This window comes from Carassius carassius, chromosome 32, assembly GCF_963082965.1.
Source record: "Carassius carassius chromosome 32, fCarCar2.1, whole genome shotgun sequence".
Lineage (NCBI taxonomy): Eukaryota > Metazoa > Chordata > Actinopteri > Cypriniformes > Cyprinidae > Carassius > Carassius carassius.
Window position 1 is genome coordinate 27,025,521 of NC_081786.1, and position 12,037 is coordinate 27,037,557.

Sequence of the window (12,037 nt, forward strand, 5' to 3'; positions counted from 1 at the left end):
GCAGTGCCATGAAGAACTGAACCACTAATTCAACTTAGATTCAACCTTCTAACAAAGTCTCCATTAAACACGCTGACAGTTTACAGTGAACTGAAGAGAAAAAAAAAGTTCATTATAATAACTGAGACCTTGAACAAAATCATCTTCACATTTGAAGCTAAATGAATATATGATAAAATAATGTTTTGAACACCTTGTGAATGAATATATCTATGAACTTTTTTTTTTTTTGAAGGATACTTTTATTCGGCAAGGATGCATTAAATGAATCAAAGTGGCTGTAAAGACATTTATTAAAACTGTTTATCAGAGACTCCACACTTAATTAAGTAGCACAGCCTTTTTCAAGTAATACTAAAATATTGTAAATACTAATAACAATCATTATATACATTTGAAAAAAGAAAGCAGTTTTGTAGGGCATGAGTTATAAAAGTGGCTTTGAAATGTGCCACATGACTTGATGTTGTACACATACCATGCATAACACTGATAACAGCTTGATAAAAACACACTTTCTTAATAAAATAAGAAAAGACTTTAATATGTAGATCGGACTGATCTTATTCATCAGATGAAAGGAGATCCAGCAACAGACATCCTAACTGAGCCTTGAAATCAGGCACTATACGCCATTAAACAGATGATTTAAACCGTGAATGCCTTGGAATCTGAATGATTTAATGACCTTCCCTGCTGGGAGACCGCTTATAAAGTGGCGTCGCACACACATTCTTTCAAAAGAAATCAAAAGCAAAACATTTTCTCTGTTTTGAAGTGACATCATTTGCAAGTCGCACTCTGGGTTCGACTTTTTTTTTTATTAGCACGTCCGTGGGAAGTAGCGCCCGGAAGGCAGTTCCTTTAAAAAGCGTTTATGGTGTTGTTACGGGCCGACGCAATGTAACTCTCTCACAGAGCTTCCTCCATCACACAAGTATCTGTTGACATGATCCTTAACACAGATATTATGTGAGGGGAGCTTTTTAGCAATCTCCAAATTATGCAGGCGCGTTTCAACACGTGCGGGTCAAGGCTGGCTGCAGCCATTATGGCTAATGAGTTTGGAGTCCTACTCTAGCAGGTTCGGCCTCATAAAGTTACTTAAAAGCCAACTAATGGAATCATACTGATGGATAGAATGCTGCAGGTTTGGTATCATTACAGGATAACATGCCTCCGTGCATGTTAAATATGATGAAACCAAATGAACCCGGAGTCACAGACAAAATGACAATCCTCTGTCACAGGCGATGTAGATTATTGATGGCTGGGAAACAGTTCTGGAAATCCGTGCACAGCAATTTTAGTTTGCAATGTTATTTTCAGGTCCATTAGAAAAAGGGTTACTGTCGTTATCACTGATTGACTGTTTTGGAAAAATAGCCGTTATTACTGTAATGATATTGCTGTTTGATCAGTGCTCTTTTCAATGCCTTATCATAATTATCTGTAATTTTAACTATCATGTGGAGTCTAAAAATAACCATTAGAGAGACATATTATAACAATGAATCGAAGCCAGCACGTCACATGCTTTGTACACTAACACAGCCTATGATGCAAAATATAAAAAAACTACCTTGACATCCCCCAAGAATCAGTCAGAGAGCATAAAAATATGTGCCTTTTTTAGAGAAGCGGATTTTGCAGCATGCATATCGTCGGTAAGGGAGACGCTCGCGTCGCGCTCGGCTGATGAAACCGCTTTTCTACCGCCACAAATACAGAGAGCGTTTGTTTCTATATTGAGATGAGCACAACGCATTTTGTCCTCCTAAATGGGCCAGGGGTACTTGAGTGAGTTCAAAGGTGTTTCAGCAGCATGCAGAGTGGCCATTGTGCACTGGCTTTTCATAGGAGTTGACTCAGAGCATTCCACTCCAACTCACTGCCAGATACCTGCAGCATCTAAAATGCGTAATATTCAACACAGTGCAAAGGAATCACTTTAAAAACCAAGTTTAATCTATTTCAACCAGGTCCAAGTGTTGTTCAGCTAAAGAGATTCAAGCAGGGTTAACACCGACATGTTTTGAAAACCCTTCACAGTCTTTGGCCACAATAAAGAAGATGGCTCTTTTTTTGTTTTCGTGGAATGTCGCACTCATTCCTCAGTGAAGATTTTTGTTTGTTTTGCCATCGTATAAAGGCATCTCTTTCAAACATATTAACCGCTCAATGAAACAAACAACAACAACAATAAAAACTTGACAGTGTGAACACTCAAAAGAGAAACGTTAATCATAGAAATCATCAAAGTCATGGCTGCTGGTGTTGCGGGACTGAGGACGCAAGGCCATTTCGATCTCTGAATTGCTGTCATCTGATTCTCCCCAAAATGCTGCAAGCAAAAATATATATGTACACCATTAACATCTGTTACAGTAAGGGGGCAGAGATGAATTTGCCCATAGGAATGATAGAAAATAAAAAGTAAAAAAGTAAATAATTCCAAAGAATTAAATAAATGATACAAAATATAAAGACCAAAATATAGGTAACACACATAGTAAAAAGACACACTACTAAGATTTTTTTTCTTTTCTCAATGTCTGTTTTCTATTGTAATCTACTTTAAAATGTAATTTATAGCTGTGATCAAATCAGTAAATTCCAATTTTCAGTGCTTGCTGCTCAAGAAACATTTCTTATTATCATCATCATCAGTGTTGACAAAAGTAGTGCTGCTTAATATATTTTGGAAACTGTGATACTTCAAACCTTTGAATGGAAGTGTAAAAAAAAAGAACCAAAAAAATAAAAAATAAATAATAAGCTATTTATTTGACCTTACCTATTCATTAAAGAACTTTGAGATAAAAGTATCACATATAATGTATGTATATATAATACTACATATTTAATATGTATATATATATATATATATATATATATATATATATATATATATATATATATAAAATTAAATTAATGCATTTAGCAGACGCTTTTATCCAAAGCGACTTACAGTGCATTCAGGCTAACAATTTTTACCTATCATGTGTTCCCGGGGAATCGAACCCACAACCTTGCGCATGTTAACACAATGCTCTCTCTCTCTCTATATATATTATTATTAACCTGCAACAACTCTTTCAATATTGATATTAATAAGAAATATAATTAATAATGTTTTCTGAAGATGACATTAAAGAATAATAGCTGCTGAAAATCCAGCTTTACCATCAACAGGCATACATTACATTTGAAAACATCTGAAATTTGTATAATATTTCACAGTATTGCTGTTTTTATTGTATATTGGATTGTGCAGTCTTAGTAAGCATAACTATTGCAAACTTTTGACTGGTAGTGAACTCACAAAATGTAGGCAGTGCAGTAATCAGTTCACGAGTAGTAGTGTATCTTATTGTGGATTGTAAGCATTAAAATAAAGATATATCTGAACAATGTGCTGGCAGCTGCATTTAAAACGTTTCAATACTCCTTTCATTTGTCTTACCCTTTGACTGGACAGCAGAGAAAGCTTTATTTTCTGCAGTCTTCCTGTGAGAAATGAAAAAAAAAAAAGACCGAGAGAGATAAGACTACACATTTGTAATAACAATAACATTTTGTTTCACAACATAAAAGCTAAAATAAAAAAATCTCATGCAATCGGTGCAGCAGCAACACACAGAATACTCCAGGAAGCCTTCAACTCTTACCAAAAATGCCATCTTTTCTTTCAAAGGTACCTAACCAAACCCTAAAGAACATCATTTCCCCTCGGATGGGGCAAGTGGCCAAATAAACTTCCTTGACTTCTTTTCTAATGGAGCTGAAGGACCCGGTCAAGGCGCTCTATTCATAAGAGGAGTGAGCGCCGGGTTGCTGGGTTCCCAGGTTCCCATAGCATCACTGATATCTCTATGTAAATGCATGACCCCTGACAAGCCTTTGATCTGCATTGATGCATATGCAAAAGCTCACGCTACTTTTCATACAGGCTTCCTTCTTCATTTACATCAGCACAGGGCTATTCAGATCAACAATGACATCTTCATCTTCACCCTCGTCCTCACCATCCATGTCTTCATACATCCATATCATTGATTACGTTTTTACGTCCATGTACTTTAAAGGATTCTGGGAACACGAGTTTCCCTTTAATGCATTTGGATGAGTAAACCAAACACCGGTTGTATGTGTATTTACGTGTACCCCCACGACCCAACGGCAAATTCAGTCACGTGTGCACAACCTTGACACTGACCAAAGGAGCTGTAAAAATGTAGTTGAACTCAATTAGGCTGGCTCTCATATAATTCAGCTTGGCTCTTTTGTTTCCAGAGCATCTCTGCACAAAGCACGAAATTTCATCAATTCTATTGATGCATGCATGCAGATGCTATGATCAGGGTCAGAACGAACAAGTTACATAAATCACCTCTGGCTCAATAAGAATACAACTCCAAACTCATCAAACACAGAGCATCAAAGTTACAGTAGACAGATACAAAAAGTAGCACAGATGCATTCACTCCCAGGGTCAAAGAACCTGACTGAGATGCAGCCCGTGAAAAACCTTTCTGAAACAGATACTGGCAGCGGAATTCTTTTTCATCAACGTTTACAATAAATAGTAGACCGATCGTAAATGTTACTTTGATGATTTTAGAAAGCGAAGGTCGAAAAAACATACTGTTAAGGGTGCAGTCTTGTAAAGCACAACAATGCAGATAGTAATCATCCTCTTGCTCAAAATTGCTCTTTAAGGTGGACTGAGCACAGTCTTTATTAAATGTGATCAACGGATATTTGGAGATATTTGAGATCTTTGGTGCATAGACAGCATGATTGGAGCACATTCAAAACACATATCATGAGTATTAGAAATACTTTTGTGTAGCATAATTTGTTATAGTATAGTCATTTTATTTATTGTTAAGCTCTGTGTTGTTGTTGTTTTTTGTATACTGACTAACAATATAATTTTGGTAGAGTTCACATTCTTGTTGCATTTACATTTTTTTTTTATTTGGTAATCAGCTGCATTGTACATGGACAGACTGACTGTACATTATTCCTCACCTTGTTTTCAAAAGTTACCACTACTGCATTTATTAGATACAACATATAATACAGCAAAAACAGTACTTTTGTGAAATATTACTACAATTTAAAAGAACAAATTTTTATTGTACCATATTTTATTTCTGTGATGGCAAAGCTAAATTTTCAGCATCTGAAGGATCAAGTGTCACACGATCCTTCAGAAATCATTTTAATATGCTGATTTGCTGCTTATGAAACATTTCTTCTTGCTATTATCAATGTTGAATACAGTTATAATGTTTCAAACATTTTTCGGAATACTTTGATGTATAGACAATTCAAAATAATAAAAATGACTTTAAAAATATATTTTTGACCACAAATGGTAGTTAAATTATTGCATATTATCCATTTGATTTATTTTGTAATCCAGGAGTACGTCTTGTCATGTCCTAGTATATAGGCTGACACTACAGGAATTGCTTAAGAGACATAAAGGACATTTTTTGAATAATGATTACATTGATGGGTCATGCTTAAAAATGCTTTATGGGATGTATGAAAATTAAATACTAAACTGTCTACAGAAATGAACATTTTAACAAACAAACATCTTGTGTCCAATTTTCCATCTCCCGTTCAAATTGAAAGCTGAAAACAGGGAGGCCTTTCTCTTTCCCAGCAGTGAACGCTAAAGCAAAATTTGAGGGCTTTTTCCCCCTTTAGTCATGATGAGCTCAATAATAAATACCTGTTTGGGTGGGTAAATAGGGCTATTCTTTTATATAACTTGCTTGCCATGGGAATGCTCTATCAGCTGGGCCACTTCAGACAGTGACGAGTCTGATTTCAAGACACTATTATCATAGAGAGCTGTGAATGCCACTGACCCTCCAATCTAATATTCCATTTCCATAAACATTTATGCCAGTTCATCTTGCACTGAGGTTCACTTAATTGAGGCAACGAATCTGAATATGTAAGACAGGGCTGGCCACTGTTTGGCTGCGTCTCATACACAGAGGTGAATGTAATGTGTAAAATGATGCAAATTACTGCTTTGACGGCAACCTCTCTCTATTTCCCTCCGCTCCGGCGTTTACTTTTTCCGCTCTCCCTCTGTTCCACGTTGTTTTGAGCATTTGGATGTATTTGCGATATTTGATGAAAAGTGCCCCAGTGCGTTTTTAGGCAAGCATTTGATACATTAATATATGGGGTGTGTGGGTTGTTGTTATGATATCTATGAGCTATGAATAAAAGACGTCTCTCGGCATCCTATGCAGCAATATGCTTCATGTAAATAGACTGCAGTTAGTCTGCGTTTGTTGTCTGGGCCAAGTTATTTTCATAATACCTGTGATCACATACGATTATAGCTCTGCGATTACATTTGATGAAAGTGTATCATTGTGATATTGTTCCTTTTGAAATAGTCTGTTTATAAAGTAAAACAAAATGTATGCGTGTCATGTCAAAGCTCGCAGATACTCACTTATATATAAAAAAAAAAAACTAACTTAGTAATTTATCGATTGGATGGATGGATGGATGGATAGATGAATAGATAGATAGACAGATAGATAGATATAGTTGATTATGATGTTGCAACATATTTTACAGGAAAATACTGTCCACTTAATTCCCTGTTTAATTTAGTGTTACTTGACAATTCATTGTAAATAATAGCAATTTGAGTGCAAACTGTTTCTACAACAATTTTATTTTTCAGTCTATACATATAAAAGGAACTATACCTATCATGAGAATATAGCATATGAATATAAACATCTATACGCCTCCACACATATGCTAATAGAACTCGTGTTTGTGAAGGTAGCAGTAGCACCTCCTACACCGGTCCCAGCTGTGACCTACAGCAGCACTGATTTACCGTTGATAGACCCCTGAAAGAGCCAAGAGCTCTGGAGTGAGGTAATGATTCAGAGCAGCAGAGAGAGCGCCCTCTACTTGTCACCCGCTGCCACTGTCACAGTACCAACGGCTGGGCTAAATATGAGTTCCCTCTGCTGGACAAGAGCCAGAACCGCAGGAGAACAGGCAGGGGGTTTTTCTATTTATTTGTGGTTGTGTATACACAGACAGCACCTCAAGGAAACTGGGTCACTGCATTTATCCCCCCCCCCCAACCCCACCCCTTTTAACTTTGGTATTAATTTAATACAACAAAATGAAGACCTCACCTCTGAAATAAAGAAAGTGTCATTTTTGGCTCAGTGAATTAAATGTTGTTATGCGTACAGAGGATACTCTTTTTTTAGTAGACAAAAGGAGGTGGACATAGAGAGGCACAAAGAAAGAGAGTGACCCCCACTGGCTACTGCTGTTTAGTGCTACCCCCGTAACACCCACCAGCGCCCGCACACGAGCATTCACTGGTGCACAGCTGAAGACACACTCACCACTGCTAGTGTAGATGACCAAAACCATAAAAAGAGACAAAATCAATCAATAACTGTAATGATAACTCTGGAATAAAAGAAAATATTCCAAAATAATAATTTTAGTTATTTGGCAGATTTGTATTTCTCATTGCAATATTTCTCATTTTAAAGCTGAAATAAAAATTAATTAAAACAATATAGAAAAAAAATAGTAGTAGTATCTCGATGACACAAACAATTAAAGTGCAAATTTGTCAAACTACAAAAACTCCTACAAGGGTGTGCAAAAGACCTTTTACACTTTAACCATCCTGCTGGAGTTACACAAGCATTTGTTTTCCTCAATGTGAGAAACTGATGAAATATTGGTTAAGATGTTATACAAACCAACTACTAATCCTAACCTTTTATTTTTCAGCAACAGAGTGGGACATTAATAAATAGCAAGCGAGCGAGATCTGCGCAACATGCCTGCAGTAGCAGAGGACACAATAGTGGCTGAAGAGGAGGAAGCTGTGGCATGCAGCCTTAAACAAAGCGCAGGAACAAGAGGTCTTTACATGGAGTGCAGCTGCTTACTCCAGCGCTCTCCTTCCTGAATCACTGCGGCACACAGGCGTAACAAATACCGCCTGGTCCGTCCACAAGCCTCTGAGTTATAACACAATAAAACGCTGTGTTCGTTAAAAGTATTTTGCAGTAAAAACGGCACGCTGACGAGAGCACAGGGAAGGGAATTAAGAAAAAAAAAAAACGGGGGTGGGTATGAAAGACCCCAATTCTCTTCAGTGCTATAATAGTGAAATGAACACACATAAATGTGTTAAGAGTATCTCTTTGCATCTTGTATGGACTGCATGTATTTAATCTGGAAAGCTTATTATGGGTGAGTCATTGCTATGCAAAGCAGTGCCTGACGCTTTTCTCTGGTCTTTTCAGCCCAGCGCAGTGTTTGGCCAATAGGCCTGGCCCCCCGCCTCTCATTGGGCATTCATAACATGCAACATTTGCACAATGTATCTCTCAAAGACTGCTGAATAGGGGGCCTTAATACTCATGTAAACAACTGCAAACCAATTACTTAATGAATCAGCCCCACACATAATGAGGAGGTGCACAAAGGCCCATAAATGCATTTTTTTGCACCAAAGCGCCTGCTTTAAACTCCAATTCTTCAGCTACGGTCTCAGCTTAAGCGCAAAAATCATAATTATGGCTAAGAAAGAGAGGCACTTGATTTATTTTATTTTGCTTTATTACTATTTTGTCGGGAGTTTTGGTTCGAACCAGAAGGTCTTTTAATGTGCCCATCGGCTCGGTGACAGAATGATAGCAGTAAGTGACGGAGACGAGAGAGCGAGAAAGACGAGAGGACGGGGGAACAGCACATGTAGTGTTCTACTGGTGCTCGAGTGCAGGGTACTTGTAGAGGCAATAAAGCGCAAGAAGTGACTGGCAGAAGAGGAATTGTTCAACACAGCAAAAAAAAAAAAGTGCCACTAAATATTTTACCTGAAAGCAAAGCAAATGTAGCAGTGATATCCTTCATCTTTGCAGTGAGCTTTACCAGAAGCGATGTGGAGTCTCCGCCAGGGTTCTCTCTGTGAGGTTCTGGGATGATCTCTGGGATGATGAGGGAGCATCTCGCACTAGAGACAGCTTATGTTTATTAATGAGGCCATTCATTGGGCAGACTGTGGCATCCATCAGAGAGCTCTATCAGAGTGTGATCATTATACCCTTTCCTCTGCAAATAGTGTAAACTAGCCGAGAGAGCGCGAGGGGAGGTGGGCAAAGAGTGGGCATAAAGACTGGGCAGAAGAGAGAAGAGGAGTAAGAGGGGGGAAAAAGACAGGGAGGGAGACTCTTCCTTCGTCCCTTGTGTCAGCGTGATGCTCGGAAAAGCATGTGAAATCAGAGACGATTACTCTTCTCCAGGTTTACCCATCCATTACCTCCCCTAATGGATTTATGAAGAGAGGTGCTGCTGGGAGGGCTGCGTGTCTTAGCTGATTGTGTGAACTTGTGTTGATGTGAAAACCTAAACACTGTACCCTCAAGATCCTTTTTCATCATTCAAAGTCCTGATTTACTGAAGCAATCAAATAATGCCGATGATAAGAGAGGAAGCTCTGAATGGAAATACAGCTTGACTGATGCCTCCCACGTGAACTCGCGTTAATGATGCTAACAGTGTTTCAAGGACAAACACTTATTGCTTTTTTATTAAAAGAGGACAAATGGAAAAAATTGTAATTCTTAAATACACACACATATATATATATATATATATATATATATATATATATAAATAAATAATTTTGTGGGTACTTACCGGCTATTTTGTGCTAAAGAGTCCCGGAGCGCCTCAGACCTCTCCAATTTGTTGATGTCTTCAGATAAGAAATAAATCATTTAAATAAAAAAGAAGGGAAAAGGTGTGCTGTTATTACACATTTATGCTACAATATTAAAAATAGACTATACACAATTTTGTAATGTAAATAGCATATACTTGTCTGATAAAATACAGATAATATTTACTATGAATATACACTCCAGATGTTTTTAAATGTAACTGGGTTGAATAGGCATTGTAAATGTAGTTTAAAAGAGAAAGGGCTATTTATGTACATACATTCTTATAATTAAAAAGTAATTTACAATTGGGGCAATAGACAAAAAGTTTATGGTTGTTTATGCCAATATCTGGCAATTATGGAGCTGGTACTTTAGGCCTGAGGTGCGGGAAACAAATGAACTTTTTAGGCACAAATGGTGAAATTTTTGAGAATGAGCCATTTAAAAATAATTATTTACAAACACACTGTGGACAGACAACCTGCAAATTCTCCAGCAAAATCAAACAGTTACAATAAATGTAACGATTCAACTTTAGATCATTTTCTATTCTTTTCCGTTACCTGACGGCTCAGAATCCTCCTCCTCTGAGTCACTCCAGTGCCTTTCTTGTGCCACAGACTGTTTAAGCAGCTGATATGCTTTGGTCTCTATAGAAAAAAAAATACAAAATGCGAAAGCAGCTAGTCAAATATTTACTAAAGACCTCGACGTCCAACTTTCCAGAGCCCTGATGTTTGATGAACCAACATCAGCTCTTTAAGGCCACTGATGAGCAAAGAGAGGAGGTGAAAAACAGAGTGAGTGAGCACTGAACTATTGATCTAATCCAGACAAAAAAAAAAAAAGAGCACGCCGGCTTTGTGTTGCCGCACATCTTATATGATTCCATTCAAAATCGTTTCTGCTCTATAAACTTTGGAAATTGAGATCTTTAACCAGCGAGCATTCAAGATTAAAATATTTTTGAAAACGAGCCCTTGAAACCAAAAGTATGACGGTTTTAAATGCCGAAAGCATTTATATATATAAATAAAAAAATTGGCAAAGTGGCTAATACTTTCCAGCATCTCATTATCCTGATATCTGCAGTATGGTATGTTGTTTGTTGCTTGTTTCTTCTGGTGTAATGACTGCAAAATATAGGCATCAGTAGCCTGTAGAAAGAGCATCTAAAGATTTCCTTTTTGTTCGCCATATACATAAAACACTATTGTGCGCGGCATGGAGATGGTGGAAGGCCACCCTTCGGACACTGTTTCCACTGATGATTGGAAAGTGATGTAATACGAAAGGCAACAGAACTCGACGCAGTCTTCATTAGCCGCCTGTAAACAGCTCATGAGCAGCCAGGGACAGCAGAGGCGGTTTTCTACAACCATAATGCCTTTGATTAGTTGCAGTGAGAAGCTGGACTTCTCTCTCCGTGGCGCTCTTGGGCTAGCCCCGCGCATGAAAGGCACAGTTTGAAATCAGATAGCCAAGTGGAATAATGGATAGTTTTACATTTCTGAGCTGGCGCTGGGACTTGCTACACGAGGCTTTTCAAAGAATGCCTTGACATCCAGTCTTTTCAAGTCCGCCTCTGGCTGGCATTGTTTAGCAGATAATGAGAACCAATGACAGATCTTGTGCGGCACCCCCAACCCGGCCAGTGGACAATTAAACCTCCGCATTATGCGCTCTGAGAATCTCAGTTTCACCCATACCTAGGGCAGAAGAAAAGAGACGGGTTTGTTTTCTCTGCCGATAATTAGAGGAACTGTTTCACTCTTCAGGTGGGACTTTGACCTCTGATTCACCTTGATCATCCTTTCACAGCTATCCAGTTGGGAATAAAAGGGACCCCCATTATTTACTGCGTGAGGAGAAAGACAAAACAGGCACAGAAGAACTCCCGAAAGGGGGCTTCTTCGATCTGCCTTTTTACCTCTAATAGGAATACTTTCCACTGGGCTTTGGTCGGCACTGTCCTCTTCAGCACTTTGAATTCCTGAAACAAAGAAAAGAGAAGGAAAGCGCAGCTCAGAGAGACGGTGGAAGAGCGAGACAGAGCAGAAACGAGAAAAAAAGAGAGAGAGAGAGAGAGAGAGAGAGAGAGAGAGAGAGAGAGAGAGAGAGAGAGAGAGAGCTGGGGAAGGGGGGTGGGGAGCTTTTTGAATCTGAACAGCAGGACTGATTAAGACAGGTTTAAAGGGAGAATGAAGGCTGGCTGGCTTTGTCAGAAATGAGATTTGGGCAAAAGTGTATTCTCATGAGGGTCAGAGCTC

General features: G+C 38.3%; 1 protein-coding gene across 3 annotated transcripts in view; it reads right to left on the reverse strand.

Moving 5' to 3' along the window:
- Positions 1-218: 218 nt before the first annotated feature.
- The window catches only part of kiz (kizuna centrosomal protein), a 28,461-nt gene continuing 16,642 nt past the window's right edge, over positions 219-12,037 (reverse strand). The window contains exons 11-15 of one of the 3 annotated variants that reach the window (XM_059520861.1): positions 11,698-11,760; positions 10,331-10,417; positions 9,742-9,799; positions 3,467-3,510; positions 219-2,344 (exon numbers count right to left, since the gene is read on the reverse strand). In XM_059520861.1, the coding sequence (XP_059376844.1) occupies positions 2,241-2,344; positions 3,467-3,510; positions 9,742-9,799; positions 10,331-10,417; positions 11,698-11,760 (356 nt within the window). In that variant the 3' untranslated portion in view covers positions 219-2,240. The remainder of the gene's footprint in view (positions 2,345-3,466; positions 3,511-9,741; positions 9,800-10,330; positions 10,418-11,697; positions 11,761-12,037) is intronic. The other 2 variants (XM_059520862.1, XM_059520863.1) reach the window with 2 other exon arrangements.